The sequence below is a fragment of the Lontra canadensis genome, unplaced genomic scaffold, assembly GCF_010015895.1.
Source record: "Lontra canadensis isolate GAN:19392208 unplaced genomic scaffold, GSC_riverotter_1.0 scaffold171, whole genome shotgun sequence".
NCBI lineage: Eukaryota > Metazoa > Chordata > Mammalia > Carnivora > Mustelidae > Lontra > Lontra canadensis.
In genome coordinates, this window is record NW_022631165.1 from 1287858 (window position 1) to 1303974 (window position 16117).

The 16117-nt window shown below is 63.2% G+C and overlaps 1 protein-coding gene across 2 annotated transcripts in view; it reads left to right on the top strand.

The window, feature by feature from the left end:
* CRAMP1 (cramped chromatin regulator homolog 1) overlaps positions 1-16117 on the top strand; it is a 50036-nt gene that overhangs the window by 29060 nt on the left and 4859 nt on the right. For both annotated transcript variants that reach the window (XM_032846124.1, XM_032846123.1), the window contains 10 exons: positions 4188-4273; positions 4726-4849; positions 6034-6115; positions 6548-7711; positions 10077-10254; positions 12158-12339; positions 12421-12495; positions 14682-14763; positions 15476-15580; positions 15801-15979. In XM_032846124.1, the coding sequence (XP_032702015.1) occupies positions 4188-4273; positions 4726-4849; positions 6034-6115; positions 6548-7711; positions 10077-10254; positions 12158-12339; positions 12421-12495; positions 14682-14763; positions 15476-15580; positions 15801-15979 (2257 nt within the window). The remainder of the gene's footprint in view (positions 1-4187; positions 4274-4725; positions 4850-6033; positions 6116-6547; positions 7712-10076; positions 10255-12157; positions 12340-12420; positions 12496-14681; positions 14764-15475; positions 15581-15800; positions 15980-16117) is intronic.

Consider the following 16117-nt stretch of genomic DNA (forward strand, 5'->3'; position numbering starts at 1 on the left):
GAGGGCGGTCCTGTGTGTGCATTTGCTGTCACTTGTCCTGTTGTGCTTTCCATTCCCTTTCTCCCCTGCTGGACTGTGGACTTGTCTGTGGTCTGCGGTACGGGCCGCTGTCTGGAAGTGGGTCGTGAGCAGGTGCCTTCTTACGTGTGTGTGCGGCAGGGCAGAATGAGAGCGACAGTAGAGCAGTGTCTTGTGTCCACCATAGGCTCCTGTGGGATAGCGTCCCTGCCCTGCAAGACCCCCATGCTATCCTGACTCGCTCCCACCCCCAGCCCTGTCTGCAAGGGTGCCTTTTCCCGAATGTCACCGAGAGGGCATCACCCAGAAGATGGCCTTTTCACACAGCCTTTCACATCCTATTCCGAGTGTGAGGAGGTGCACGGCGCAGACAAGCCGGCTCTATCACCCCCAGCCTCCCTGTGCTGCCCCTCTGCGCTCCCCATGCCTGCCCAGCCGCGGCAGCCCCGCTAGGGTCCTCCTCTCCCGGGACGCCGTCTACACGGGGTCACACCGCGCCCGGCCGTCTGAGGTTGGCGGTTCCCCCGTAGCGGTGTGCGTGTGAGCTCTGTCCCTGTGGGTCTGGAGTTGGTGCCTCTCCCTGCGGCGTAGCATCCCCGCGGCGGCCATCCCGTGTGCTTCTCCGTCCCCCGGAGAGGAGCATGGGCTGCTCCGTAGAAGGAGCTGCTCTAAACCTTGGTGTCCGCGTGTTCATTCCGTGGCACCCGGGCAGACGGGTAGGGGTGTGGGTGCTGGTTTCCTAGGGAGCTGCCTGTGGTCTTCCAGGCAGGCCCGTCGCTGCCCACGCTCTCCACACTGGGCCTCACGGGTGGGAAGTGGTGTGTCTCCTGGCGGGGTCGGTCTGCACGTCCCTGGGGACTGGCCACCCTGAGCATCTTTCTTGTGCATGTCCGTGTCGCCCTTCTGCCTCTCTCCAGTGACCAGCCTGTTCAGATCTTGCACCTGTTTCCTTATCACCGAGATGAGAAAGTTCTCAAAGCGCTGCAGACACAAGTGTTTGGTCGGGTGGGTGTCGGCAGTGTTTTCTCCTGGTCTCCGGCTTGTCCTGCCTTCCTGGTGCCTATGGGGGGTGGGTGCTCAGTCCTGCTGAGGCCCCGTCTGCTGTCTTCCTTTATGGGCTGTGACTTCAGTGTCACCTCCGGGAACTCTTTGTCTCGCTCAGAGTCACGGTGCTGCTCTCTGCCTCCTTGTAAAAGTTTTAGGGTCTGATGTTTCTATTCGTGGTCTGTGACACGCAGTTCGTGCCGTGGTTCATACTCGTGGTCCGTGGGCATCTGGAAAGCGCCGTCCTTCCTCCCCTGGTGCTCCCGTACCCTTGTGTGAGGCCCGCGGGCCGCGCTGCGTGGGTCTCTCTGCGGGTTTCGCTCCCATTCCACGGCTGGGTGTGTCGCCTTCCACCAGCAGACGCCTGTTTCCGAGAACAAAGCCAGTGTCCCATAAAGGCGAAGCAGATGCCGGGGACGTCAGTGCGGTACCCGTCAGGAACGGCTCCTTTACTTGAGGCCATGGAGTGCCGATGCAGCTAACTTCCCGTGTGCTCCTGTACACTTCCTCAGTGGTCTGTGAGCGTCCTCTCGTTGGAGAGCTGTAGGCCTCGGGAGCAGATGGACTGGGGAGAGCCCTCAGGTTGCCCCTCGTGGCGACAGTCCCAGGCTAGCGGGGAAGAGTCAGCACGTGCTTACTGGGCTCGTCACGTGACTTTGCAGAAGGGAACCTAGACTCCCGTGCCCGTAGAGGAGCTAGCCTGTTGCCTGTTTCGTCAGAGCAACAACGTGGGGGTGGGGGGGGGGGTTGCCTGGGGTCCTCTGGGCGTCCTTCTGTCAGTGTTGAAGTGCGAGCCTTCTGCAGATGGTGTGTCTTAAAGCCGGGGCGCCCGGCCTGGTGGTCGCCCTGCCGTGGCTCAGCTCCAGGACGGGCTTGCGGCTGGGGGGCATGGACCGCATCCGGGACTGTGGCCAGGCCCATGAGGCCTGTCCGCGAGCTGAGCGGGGCTTTGCCTCGGCAGCCGCAAGCCTCAGGACATTCACAGGACCTCCGTGTAAGAGAAGAAAAAAGAGCGTGATCTGAGATGTTTTCTGGTCGTACAAAAGGGGGCTGTTCAATTTCACTTAAAAAAAAAACTAAAAAAAGGAAGTCGCAAAAGAGCAGTTTAACGGAAAATGTAATTATCGCAAACACAGGTGCCCCGTGGCGCGGCCGCCCACCCCGTGTTGTTGCTCTGGCGCAGATGGAACAAGAAGTGACGGGCCGAGAGGCCCCCGGGCCCCGCAGCTGCAGCCGGGACCGGCTGGGACCGAGCCCGCCTTCCGCACGCCCACAGCAGCACTTAGCCGCCTCCGTTTCCCGGCTCGGGGGCCTCTCCTCAGGGTTTCCCTCTTCGGCGGGGCGAGGTGTGCCTTCCACAGAGACTCCGTCCTCTGAACCACGCTGCCTGGCCCAGTGCGGGGAGTGGGCTTCCTGGTGTCCTGGTCTCTTCGACAGGCGACCCTAGCTCCGCGCCACTCATGGTGCTGTGCTGATCGCCGGCACAGAAGGGGCTCGGCCGGCAGGCGGCTGGGTGCGCGGCACGGCGGCTACCCGGGGGCGTTAGCGCTGGGGTCTCGTGAGACTGGCTGCCGCAGCCTGGTCCTGCCCACATCCCACCGCTGTCCTGGCCTTCTAGACTCCCTCTGGGGGCCTCCGTGAGATCTGCTGTGGGGGTCTCAGAGCTCTTTCCCTCCCCAGGAGGAGGGCGGTGCAGCTTTGTTTCCTCAGAGGTGGGAGTTGTGTCCGAGCCAGCTGCAGCGCAGATGTGAGCGCACACGGGGCTTGTCCTCGGGGAGGGGCTGGGGGTGGGGAGCCAACGCTTGTCGTGCACCGCCGAGGGCACCAGGACCTCCAGCTGTAGGCAAGACTGTTCCAGAGTCATGCTTCTATAGCTCTGTGCGTCACACGCAAATACGGCCGCATGCACACCCAGTGGTGCAAACCCTAACCCCAGCTGCCCTGTCCGCCTTCTGCTCCAGAAGTAACCACGGACACAAGGTCCGTGTGTATCTCCGATTTTTTTTCCGTGGGACTTCATGTGTGTAAATGTACAGATATAATACGTGATTCTTTTTCATACGCTTGGAATCATAGCACATACGTCCTCTAAGTCCTTCACTAGGTTTTCTTAGAAACGGAGTGGCCATGACACAGCAGCTCTCTCCTGGAGAGGTCACAGCATTCCAAAAACTGGTTAAAACAGTTATAAAAGCAACTTACGGCATACCAGACCCTGCTACAGAGTGTGAACCTGCGTCTGTAGCCACTGGTTGGCCGGCCAGAGTTGCCTGTGACGTCTCAGGGTCCTGTGGTGACCTGGTCCCAGAAGCGCTGGCCTGCACATGCCTTCGGTGACTTCCTGTTCCAAGCAGAGGAAGGGCTGCCATGTCCTGCCGGGTCCCCCGTGTCCCAGAGTTGTCGTCCCTTCCCGGTCATTTATCAGGACAGCCAAGCTTTCTCGAGTATCCCCAACCTCCCAAGTGTGCTTCCCGGAAGGAACTCTCTTTTGGATGTTCTGTTCATCTGTTACAGGAAATCCTTTAGTTTGTGTCATTCTAACACACAAGTTGTGGCCACGGTGGGGTTCACACAGGGTCATCCTCAGCTGTGGCAGATCCAGGGCCCGCCTGGGGTCCGTTTTGGGGAGCATGAGCAGGTGGCGCCTTGTGTCTATGGGATGCGAGCGGCTCCTGCTCCCGAGGGCTCCGCCAGTGTGGCTGACGTAGGGACCGCAGAGTGCTGTAGTGGGGAGTAGTGGCCGCCTCGAGCAGGGATCGGAGCTTCTGCTCTCCAGGGACCTCGAGGAGGTGGAGGAGAGAAGGGCGTGCATTTGATGTCTGATGGGGGCTCCTGCACAGTGGGCTTTCCAGGGGATGGACAGCAGCTGGTGCCACACTACTTGCAGGCCTGAGGGCGGGCCTGCTTCCGGTGACGGACAGGCATCCTCCTCGCAGCGGGAGGTGCGGGCGGGAGGACAGTGGGACCTCCAGTGTCATAGTGTGGTCTCACCATGGGCAGCTGCCTGTGACCCCGGGGGCTTCCAGACCCCGTGTGTGTCCAGGCTCTCACTGGCCCTCTGTGTGTGCTTGGCGGAGAGTGGCCATTCATGTGGAGACCTCACGGTTCCCCTCAAACCTTCCCAGGGCCACCACCGTGCGCTACAAAGGGAGGAACCTGCGGATCAAGGCACCCATGTGCCGCGCGCTGAAGAGGCTCTGCGACCCGGACGGTACGTGCCCACGGCCGCGGGGCTGCTCCGGTGCCGGTGCACGGCTGAGCTGGCAGTGTCTGCCCGGCGGCTCCGAGCCTGCTTCTGCTGCTCCTGCCCACGGGTAGCACCTGCACTTGAAACTCCGTGTCCCGGCAGTGTGCCCCCTAGGAGACTGAGTTTAGCTCAGAAGCCACAGCCTGTTCAAACAAAATGTCTGCCGGTGTCACAGGCAGGTCTCTTGTGGCCTCTCGTGGCCTGGCCCGTGGCTCAGGCTTGCAGCTGTGCCCACGGCCCTGTTGACCTCCCTGCTTCAGAGCCCCAGTCCCCGGGGCCTTCTCTGCTGGCCTCGCTGTCATGGCAGAGCTGTTTGCCCGGAGCTCCATTGATGTTCTTCGTTGTGTGGCCGAGCGCGCGGCCTTTTGCATCAAGGTTCACGTGTGCTGGGCCCTCGTGGCCCCGTCTTGTCACAGGCTTGAGCGACGAAGAGGACCAGAAGCCCGTGCGCCTGCCGCTGAAGGTCCCCGTCGAGCTGCAGCCGAGGAACAACCACGCCTGGGCCCGCGTGCAGAGCCTGGCCCAGAACCCGAGGCTCAGGTACCGTGGCCTTCGGCACCTCGGGAGAGAGGTGGGGCCCCAGGACACCGACGCCACGCAGGGCAGGGGACAGTGAGGCCCTGTTGTGGCAGCCCTCAGACCTGGGGGTCCTGGAGGGGTCGAGCTCCTGTTTCACACGTGGCAGGGGCTCTCGGGCCACAGGAGACAGATTCTGTGGTTAGCAGGGTGATGGAGACAGTCCCTCCCCTCAGGACCCCTTCCCCGCTGTCTTAGCATCTCCCTGGGGATTTGTGTGGGATGTAGACACACGGCACCACTAGGAGTCCAGACCGGTTTTCACTTAGACATTAGACTTCTTCTTTGAGGTAAAATTCTCCTAAGTTACGATGAACTGTTCCTCATTTAGGGTGTCTGACTCATGGCCCTGGGTACCTTCACACGGCACTGTAGGATTTTCCCCTCAATCTGGCTCCAGAACATTTCATTATCTCAAAACCTCGTGCACACGACGTCTTCACTTCCCCCACCCCCAGCCTCGGCTGCCCATCACACATGCCAGTTCGGTTCCTGTGAAGGGGACAGTGCGGCCTGTGGTCTGCTGTGTGGCTGCTCTCCCCGAGCAGAACGCGTCATCTGTCAGGACCTCTTGCTTCCATGTGGATGGAAGCTCTCCTGGTGCTCAGGCCGGCCCAACTTCTTGGCCCCAGAGGATGCTAACAGAACAGCGTGGTGGGCTGCGGCACGGCCTGCATCCCGGGGGCGCTCTCCTACGACCTGTCAGGGCACATAGGAGCGCTGGTTTTTTCTCACAGCTTCATGTGAATCTCTATTTCTCTCCATTGAACGGGCTAATTTTTTTTAAAGATTTATGTATTTGTCAGAGCGCACACGTGCACAAGCAGGGAGAACAGGCGGAGAGAGAGGGGGAAGCAGGCTCCCCGCGGAGCAGAGAGCCCGATGAGGGGCTCGATCCCAGGACCCTGAGATCACGACCTGAGCTGAAGGCAGACGCTTTACTGACTGAGCCACCCAGGTGCCCCTAAAGGGCTGACTTCTAAGAAAAGGAGTCAGTGGCCCTGCCAGGCACCGTGCCTCTGGCCTCTCCGCTGCGCTGTGTCCGCAGCCCGTGGCCCCATCTCATGTCCCCGCCGCAGCCTCGTGGTCCTCAGGAGCTTCCCTCCCTGTGTAACGGCCGCCCTGTGCTGCCCGTGGTTTCTCCGCAGGATGATAGTGGAGCTCCACCGGAAGGTCTCCAGCCTCATCGAGTTCTTGAAACAGAAGTGGGCGCTCCACGAAGTGCGGATCGTATCCTTTTCTTAGTGACGCGGCCTCGCCCGTACCTGCCGTGCCTGCTACGTAAGATGCAGCTTCTCGTCTCCTCCTGAGGGTGCAGAGGGCCCGGGGTGGGGGGGCAGAGCGGGGACTAAAGCACAGTCCCTCATCTTCGGGGGCTCAGTCTGAGCCCCTCCTTGCTGTCTGCACTGCAGGTGGCTGCCATCGGTCTCTGTAGCAGGGCTGGGGTCACACAGCATCCCTGCCAGCAGGTTGAGTACCACGAGCAAGGACACAGCCCCAGATTTCTTGTGTCCTTGGCTGCCAGTTAGCCTGCAGTCCCTGGTGGGAGGGTGGCTGCTGGGTGCATCGCCGGTAGAGGAGGACGTCCCTGGCATGCGTGCTCTGCGGCCGGTGGCACATGGGGGGTCTGCTCCTCTGGCCACTCCTTGACTACGTGCCCAGCGGAAGACGCTCGAGGACCGGCAGCTGCAGCACTCGCTTACGGAGCCGTTGCAGGAGAAGGTGGCGCTGCACCTGTTCCCAGGGGAGAGCTGCACGCTGACGCCGCTGCCAGGAGTGGCCCGCGTCGTGCACTCCAAGGCCTTCTGCACCGTGCACTGGCAGGAGGGCGGCCGGTGCAAGCAGAGCTCCAAGGATGCCCACACGTTGCCTCCCGCCCAGATCCTGGGCATCCAGAGTGGGCAGGGCACGGCCAGGGGCCAGGTGAAGTGTCCACGAGGCGGCGCTGAGGGCAAGGGCCCGGGACGTCCTCCTCCTTCCACCGACGCCTCCCAGAGCTCTGGAGAGAGCTCCCCTGAAAGTGCCCCTGGGGAGGGGGCCCCCCCGAGCCTCAGCAGCCTAGACACTCCTGACAGGCTGCCCCCGGGGCTTCAGGATGCCGGGGCACGGCTTGAGAAGACCCCCACGGCTGCTCCCGCAGAGGGCAGGGACGGCCCTGCCCGAGAGCCCGGGGATGGGACGTGTGCCTGTGGCCAGCTGCCGGAGCTAGAGGAGGAGCTCTCACTCCTTGACCCCTTCCCGCGCTACATGAAGTCTTGTCAGGACCTCATCATCCCCGAGCAGTGCCGCTGTGCGGACCTGCGGCCCTACGGGTGTGCCTCCCCAGAGACTCGCTTCCCCGGCGGGGCAGAGGTGGCCGACCTCACCCGGGCTGGGCCACCGTCCCCTGTCCGTGCCCCGCCGGCTCCAGAGCCTCAGCCCGGCCCCGGGCTCCAGCCAGATGTTTGCACTAAAGACTCAGCAGATGCACCTGCAGAGGAGCCCCAGGAGAAGGCGAGCCCCTCGGAACCCCCGCCTCAGGGCCAGCCTGCCACCAAGCCTCCGAAGGATGTCCCCGCCAGCCGGCTGGCCCAGCAGCTGCGCGAGGAGGGCTGGAACCTGCAGACCTCTGAAAGCCTTACGCTGGCCGAAGTCTACCTCATGATGGGCAAGCCAAACAAGCTGCAGCTCGAGTACGACTGGCTGGCGGTGCTGGGCCCCGAGGGCCAGGCCCCCAGCGAGCAGGCCCAGGGCTCCCGCACTGGCTCCCCGCCCTCCACCTTCCACAAGCAGCGTCTCCTCGGCTGCCTCCTGAAGCTTATCTCCACGGAGGTCAACCCCAGGCTGGTGAGTGCAGGTGGACGCACAGCCTTGCTCCCACCCCAGCGGGGGCTGGGCTCCGCCTACAGGCTCTCACCCAGGCAGCCGGGTCCTGGGGGGGGAAGGAGGCGGGGACCCAGCTGACCGGGCAGGCCTCGGTTCCTTCCCTGGAGCCGGGTTTTGGAGAGAGGGCTCTGGTTTGCTGCAGGCAAGCGCCTCCTCCTCATGGCTCACACGAGGCTCCAAAGACAACAGTGACCGAGAAGCCATTCCTTGTCAGGCCTCAGTAATTACACTCGGTCCTCCCTCCTGGCCAGGGGAGAGCCCGTGCAGAGGCGATGCGGTCGCCGTGGCCAGTAGCCAGGCAGGAACCTTGCAGATTTCAGCAGAGGGAATGGCAGGGTCATTCGTGCTTGAGTGGGGCCGTCCTGGGAGGACGGTGGCACAGCTTCCCAGGAGGGAAGGGGATGGGGAGGGGACGGACGGGGTGCCGGGCCTGCGCCCAGGAGCCAGGTGAAGGGCTCTGGGGGTCCTCAGGGGCTCCATGCTGGGGGGTCCGTAAGCCTGGAGAGTGGCTGTGACCCCTTCCTGAGGCATCAGGTCAGTAGCAACGGGGCAGAGGATGCCACCGAGAGAAAGTCCGTGGGCTTTCCTGGGCACGAGAGAATGGAGTCTGAACGGGTTCCTGAGCCGCTGCACATGCTTAGTGCTTGGGAGCGCGGGGGTCCATCACCTCCAGGAGCAGATACCAGGGGAGCGGAACGTGGTGGCCAGGAGGGGGCTTGGGGGACAGAATGGGCTGTAGGGACCCTGTGGGCCCACCAGAACAGTCATGTCTGCACAGCCGTTTCTGCTCCTCCTGGAGAGACGGCCCTCAGCGTGTGTCCTGCCCGCGTCCCTGTGCGGCGTTTGCCACGGAGAAGGTGCTCAGTGGAGCGTGCGGGGATGCATGTGAGTCCGTGCTGCAGGAGAGAGGGCTCTCACGGGCTGGTGGGACCTGGGTGGGGACTGCAGAGACCCGAGGGCGAGCCGTGGCCTTTAGGTTTAGTGTGGAGAGGGCTAGTGCCCCGCGGACGGGCGTGGAGAACGTGCGGGCGAGTGGACAGATGAGTTCAGAGAATGTTCTAGAGTGAGGCTCCTGGAGGAGAGAGGACTGGAGGGACAGAAGCGTGTCCTGTACGTTGGGGGAGAGGACCCAGCGAGGCCAGCTCCCGTGGAGCCTGGGGCAGCAGCAGACGCAGGCAGTGGCCTTGGCCTTGACGGGGAGAGAATGGCAGGCAGCTTGGGAATACGGCAGAGAATTCAGAGCGGGCTGCTCAGAGCCATGCCCCGGAGTGGGGCCCCCACAGCGGCCTCTGCATCACCTGGGGACTCATGAGAGATGTGCGTTCTGTGGGCCCAGAGACGTAGGAACCCCTCCCCCAGCGGACTGTGTTGGAGCTCGGCTGTGAGAGCCCCTGGGTAGAGGTCCAAGCTGAGTCGGAGCCCTGCGTGGGAGGCAGGCTGGCTGGTCCCGCCGGCCCCTGCCGTGGCGGAGCTGCTGAGCCAGTGCCCCCCACTCCCAGGCCACTGGCCAGCGGGACCTTGGCAAGAGGATGCTGGGTGTGCGGGGGGCGAGTGCGTGGGGATTCTGAACAAACTAAGCAGGAGGGGAGCAGAGCAGGGTGCGGGGTGGGAGGGTCCCACGGAAAGGGAAAGGTGGGTCAGGATGGAGCCCTGAGCAAGCTGTAGCTGGCAAGGTCGTGCCACAAGCAGAGGAAGGGGTCCCTAATTCACAGAGAGGTCGGCTCCGGTGCTCCCGGAGAGTGGGTGCTGGGGGAGATCAACGAGGGGTCACCAGGGTGGGGAGGGAGAAGGTGTCTCTGTGGCGGGGACCGTGGCAGTGAGTGCGGCCTGAGCCCGGGCCTGCAGAAACCCCGGGGTTGGCATCTGAGTCAGCAGAGACCGCTTCAGCTGGGACCGTGTTGAATTCTAGAAAATCAGTCTGTACTTCCTTCCTCTGACTCACAGTCTGCAAAGACCATCGCGGTTCTTTTTTTAAGCCTTTTAGAAAGACGAGTTTGTGTCCCCACCATGCGGCGGCCCCTCCGGCAGCATGACCGCTTTTAGGCTGGCTGCGTCCCCGCCGGCTCTCAGCCGTGATGGGATTGCTGGTCCGAGCGGCCTGGAGGCAGCGTGCTTGCTCCCTGGAGGACCTGCCTGCGGGTGGCGGTGGGAAAGCGGCACGCTGCCAGGTGACGGGTTAGGGTTAGGACGCTAACCCTCACCCTAACCCATGCGGGGCGTGTTGTGATCCCTGAGCCGGTGGGAGCTCCTCATGCCCCCAGCTCTGGGCCTTCCCGAACCATCATTCACTAAGTTCGGCTTCTATCGTGGCCCATTTCCGTCCCAGGCTCCAGAAGGGAACACCAGCTCCACGGCTTCAGTGAGGCCAGCCCAGGAGGAGCAGTCGGCGACCCCCCCGGGGAAGGTGGTGACCGTCAGCTCCCGGAGCCCCCGCTGCCCACGCAGCCAGTCCGCCCTCCGCAACAGCAAGACCTTCTCGCCCGGCTCCACGCCTTGCTCCTCAGGTGAGGCCGGGCAGTCCCACATGTCTTCCTGGGTGTGGGGGCTGTACCCAGCCCCATCCTGCTGCCCAGCCCCACTCACTGGGCTGCCGTCTCACCGATGGCGTGTCGGAGCGGAAGTCCCCGCTGCTCAGGGGTGGGGGAGCTCCGGGACTGTCACCTAAGGCTTTGGGTCCTGGGGGGTGGGCGCCATTGGCAAACGTGGGGTGGGCCTTGCCAGTTAGGTCACTTTGGGGGGTCGTTGAGAGGTCAGCGGAAGCCTCCCTTGCCCGCTGAATCGGTGGCTGAAAGCCTCAGAAGGGCCTGTTTCCTTTTACATTTGAAGTTTTGCCCTCAGGTGAGGGATCCCCCAGCCGTTTCACGTGGTCTTGGAAGGAAAAGTGGGGCTGCACTGTTGGTCCTTTGAGCCATAGCTGGGGAGTAACATCCCCGCAGGGTCATTCTGGTTACCTGGCACCTGACACGACAGAGGTTGGGAACGGGCACGTCCGTCGTGCCCCGTGCCTGGGAGGCCTGCGCAGTTACCGTCCGGTGGGCGCGTGCTTCCCTGCGGCACCCTGGCCGTTCTGGTCGCCGTGAACGTCTCACGCCCGCAGGCGTCCCGGCGTCAGGGCCACGTGCTGCATGCGAGAAGCGGAGCCGCATCTGCTTTTAATCAGACCCATGCAGGTGCGGGCACGCTGGAGCCGAGCAGACCTCGTGGCCTGTGTGCTAACGGCTTTTAGGTTTTGTTGTTGTTGTTGTAGTTGTTTTAAGATACATTTTTTTGAGAGAGAGCATGAGCGTGAGCATGAGGGGCAGATGGAGAGGGAGAGGGAGAATCTCAGACAAGTTCCAGCACGGGGCCCAACATGGGCCTCGATCCCGTGACCCCAAGATCATGACCTGAGCCAAAATCCAGGCAGATGCTCAAGCAACTGCACCGCCAGGTGCCCTGGGTTATTTTCCGTCCCTGCGCGTCCCCAGCTCTATGTGTTCTCTGGCTGTGCCTGGAGTAGCCCGCTTGTGGAATGAGATCGGCGCACGGTGGCCTCCGAGGCGACAGGCTGGCTCGGGGTCTGTGCAGACCAGGACTCAGGGAGCGACGGGCCAGCTGCCGGGGCCCGCACTCTTTCCTGCCTTCCACTCTGCTCGCAGACGGTCCTCGTCTCCGCGGGCTTTCCCGTCCTTTCTCTCTCTGCACTGAGGATGTTTCTAGACCGGGACACTCGCAGTGCCAGAGTCCGGCCTGGTGCTCAGAGGGCCTGAGCTTAACTTCACAGACTCACGAATGGAAACTAAGGGAAGGGGCCCGTCCCTACATGGCTTGAGGGCCTGCGCAGCAGCACCCACGGTGACAGCTGCTGGCAGAGTCTCGGAACAGTGGTTCCTAAAGAAACGTTCTCTGCCGCGTCATCTCTGGGCTGCCTTTGCTACCAGAGAGACGTAGAGCCGGGACCGGCAGACCAGGGCCCACCGCTGCTTGTCGTCAGGACAGGCTTTGAGGCCCCCGGCTGTACTCCATCTGCAGAGCCCAGGGGTACCAGGGGCTGGGGGCCCACCAAGCCCGGCAGTTCACTCTCTGGCCCCTTACAGAGAGAGCTTGCTGACCTGTGGTCTGTGCTGCATGGTCTGGAAGGTTCTTCCAGCTCTCAGATGTCCTTGCAGGCCTGTCTGCCCTTTGCTCTGCAGTTCGGGGTGGCAGAGTGCTGCTGTGCCGTCAGCGAAAGCCGTGGTTCAGCCACGGTGGGACCAGGGTTGCAGGGAGACGTGTAGGAAGCAGGTTTGGGAACTGAGGTCTAGGAAATACGTGAGCAAATGGGTCGGGTGTCCCGTGTTCCCGCTCTGACTTTCTTCCGGGAAGAGAGCTCCGTGCGCGCTGGCGATGAGTGGTAAGTGGTCCTTTTTGCCGTCCCTTGGCTTCCAGGTCTGAGGAACCCGCCGAGACCCCTCCTGGTGGCGGGCCCCTCCAGCACAGGCAGCGGCGACTCCGACGGTGGCCTTTTTGCTGTCCCAACTACTCTCCCGCCCAACAGTCGTCACGGGAAGCTCCACTCGCCCAGTAAAGAGGCGGAGCTGACTTTCCGGCCGCACCTGAACTCCATCAGCGTGAGTGCGGGCCGCGCCGCGCTGCCGGCCGGGGGCCTGCGTCTGGGGGCGCGCTCTCACCCCGGTGCCATGTCCTCGCAGATGCAGTCGGACTTCTTCCTGCCGAAGCCCAGGAAGCTACGGAACCGGCACCTGCGGAAGCCGCTGGTGGTCCAGGTCAGGGCGCCCGCGTGCGTGTGCGCGGCAGGGACAGGCGGAGGAGTAACGGGGCCCTGACCGTCCCCTGACGTACACATGGTTTTTGTGCGGCACAAGCACCACTTGTAGAAGAGATGGGGTGTTCTGGGGATTCAAGTCCCGCGTGTCCCAGGTCAGGGTGTGTCCGAGGACTTGGAGCCTCTGTTACATACACGCGGCCGGCAGAGGCAGATGACCAGGTAGACTGGAGTGGCCAGAGGCCAGGCTCCCGTGAGCTCACAGCAGGGCATGCGGAGGCCCCGTGGCAGCCAGCTGCAGAGCCGCGGGCACAGCCAGCCAGCAAGAGGCTGCGCGTGCGGCTGAGGCTGGATTTCTGCAGCAACTCGGAGCCCAGAGCTGCGGGTGCGTCGTGCTGCCATCGGTGTACGGGCTCTGTTCGTCTTGCTGGTCCCTTACACATCTCTTCCTGCCTTGAGGTTAATTCATGTGGGAAGGAGAGATTGCGTGGCGGGTCTCAGGCCACAGGGTGCCCGGCAGTGCCCCCTCTCCTGCAGTTCTGCTGCCGTGGCTTGTAGCCGAGGTCGGCAGGAAGTGGGTGATGCTGCGGGCACGTCGTCAGAAGGTCAGCGGTAGCCTCGCGCTGCCTCATGGGCCTGATTGCCAACCTCGCTCGCTCCTGCGGGCGGAGACGAGAGACCTCGCTGGCGTGACCTTGGTTTCAGTGGGTAGTTACGGTTCTATCTCGCTACCGATGGGTGTTGTTGGGTCGCTACTGTGCCGAACTTACAGGTCCGACTTTGCCCCAGCTACGTCCTTGTAGGACAACGGTACTTGCAGGGTTGACGCCGTCACAGTCGAGGTGTCCGTGGGGGTGTTGGGACACCTGCCCTGTGGAGCCGGGACTGCCCTATCCTAGGTCCCGGGCGTTGTGGGCGCGGTCGCAGTCCGTAGCGGCACATCTGGTGACGTCTGTGAATCCGCCCCCGACCGGCTGGACGGCAGGTCCGTGGCCCTGGGGTGCAGGCTCACGCGTGCTCCTGGCCCGCGGCGATGGCGTTTGTCGAGCTGTATAACAGTGCTCCCGCGGGTGCGTGAGGCAGGCAGCCCGGAGGGGCAAAGGGCTCGCGGCTGGGCAGCCATCCCTGCTGTCTGACCCCAAGACGTTTCCATCTCTCCACAAAGGAAGCCGGTGGCCGTCACCTCAGGTGCCACCCCACAGCCCCGGGCAAGCACTGTCTCCAGTCACGCTCCCTGTCCCTGAGGGTTGGCCTCTCCTGAGCATTTCACACAAGCGGAACCACACATAGTCTGTGGTCTTGTGCGTTCACTGTTCTGCTAGAAGGTGTTGGTGGCACAGGCCCTCCGTCTCCCTGCCACGCACCCTGCTTTCCCGCCAGCAGAGTGGGCCGCTTCCTGCTGCCTCGCAGCTCACTCCAGGTGATCGGGTCGCCCCAATGCCTCCTGGCGCCAGAGAAGACCTGCTGGGCCTCTGTGTCCTGGTCCCCTCCTCTCCTCTCTGTGCCGACCCCGAGGGGCGAGGAGACGTCCTTCGCACGTGAGCAGAGAATGTACCTCGCGTCCAGAACCGGGCGTGTCTCTCCACGTGGCGGATACTTCCTGTTAACGTTTTATTTCTGTGACCGCCGCAGCCGTTCCCGTGACTCCCTGTGAGGTGGCAGCCGCCACACTGCCCTGCATGATGTGGCACCGGGAGACCGGGGCCGCTGAGCAGGGAGGGCCGGCGCCACGCCAGCCGTGGGAATGTGCTTCGTGGCCTGAGCCCGTCTGTGTCGTGAGGAGCCGCTTTATTTCCTCACGAAGCGTGCGAGGGCCCCGCGATCTGGGGGGGATTGTCTCTGAGAGTCCACGGCCAGTGCCCGTAACAGGTGTGCAGCACATAGGAGGTCACTCTGAGCCAGCGCTATGCCATCGCGGCGTCCCTCCGGCATTCCTTGGGGGAGGTTGGCTCCTCGGGATTCTTGTCAGAGAGGCCCAGCATTCAGGGGCTCGGGGTCTGCAGGCACAGCTGTCCTCCGTGTGCCCAGGGCCCTTGCGTCATCGGCCCTCGAGCCAGAGCCGCTGTCCGGACACATTCCTCTCCCTCTGACCTGGAATGTCCCTTACGGCTCATCGCCGGTTTCCCGAGTGATGGCCGGCCCCGGGGTCTGTCGGTCACCTGCTCACTGGCACTCCTCCCTCCACAGAGAACGCTGCTTCCTCGGCCGTCTGAGCACCAGTCCCACAATGTCTGTTCCTTCTCCATCCTGTCCAATTCCTCTGTGACCGGTAAGCATGCGGGCTCCCCGGCTTCACGCTTTCCTGGGCGTTGCCCCATCTTCGGGAACAGCAGGTGTTGGTGTCCTTGGTTCTTTGCAGGACATCCCGGCCATCCCTATGTCTCTTCTGTCCCAAGAGCCCGAGTGTGCCGGGCCTGGGCCCCGGAGGGCAGGCGCGGACGCCTGGTGGGTGGTGATGTGCGGGCAGGGGTGTGGTGCAGGAGGCCCCGGCTCTGGGAACCGTGCGGGCTCCCGCGGCCACCCTGGTGGAGTGACCCACGCGCCGTGCCTCGCCCCGCGGGTCAGAGCACATGCTCCGTGAGCGTCCACGGCTTTTCTCGTGCGCACCCTCAGCTGCAGAAAGGCTGGCAGGGGTGCCAACCTCCAGAGGCCGAGTCCCGGTGCCAGATTTGCGGCTCTGCCTGCCATGCCTGCCGCTCAGGTTGTGTGCACGCCTCCCATCAAGGCAGCCCCGAGTGGGACATGCGGACCACAGCCTTCAGCAGCCCCCGGAATCGTGCTGGTGCCGGTCCCAGGGGCCTGGACTTTCTCCTCCTCGGGGCCTGCCTGACCCGTGACTTCCCAAGTTGGTGACTGGGAAGTTCAGTGCTTCCAACGAGGCTCAGCTCCCGTGGCCGTGGCTTAAGAGAAAGTGCTCCACAGCCCCGTCATGCGTCCCAGGGGTGTGGGCTGACGCGTTTGCTTCTGTCCTTTCCCCGCAGGGAGAGGCTCATTCCGGCCCATCCAGTCTTCCCTGACCAAAGCTGCCCTGTCTCGGCCGATTGTGCCCAAGGCCCTTCCACCCCAGGCCACGGGCCACCTGGCCAGTAAGTTTTTGTCGCCAGCACGGCAGACACCACGGGAGGGTTCCGAGTGAGGTTTCTGTTGTCTTCTCCAAGCCGGTGTCTTGTTACCATTCAGGGAGAACACGAGAGCCTTCGCCCTCGCTTGGAAATGAGGCGTGAGGGAGAGGGTGTGCCGTGAGCCCCTTGGGTCACTGTCAGGGTGTCCCTGGAGCTGAGCTTCAGACGTCCTTTGTGCTGCCAGGTGCTGTCGACTTAGCCGCTAAAAGCGCCGGCATCATCCCCGGGAGCCCCCTCCCCGTCTTGGACACTGAGGGCCTGTCTGGTATCTCTCCACTGTCTTCGGACGAGGTGACCGCCAGTGTCGCTGGTCAGGACCCCGCCAGCAGCCACCAGAATGGCGATTCCATCCCCGCTGTGGGGGTGAGTACGCTCAGGTTTTCCGCACCATCAACAGCTTCTGGGATAGGTCAGTCGCTTTCCAGATGGATAGGCACCAAGGCCAAGGGACTGAGGTCGTGCTGGGCTCCAGTTCTGCCTGAGGAGGCGAGGGGCCCCGGG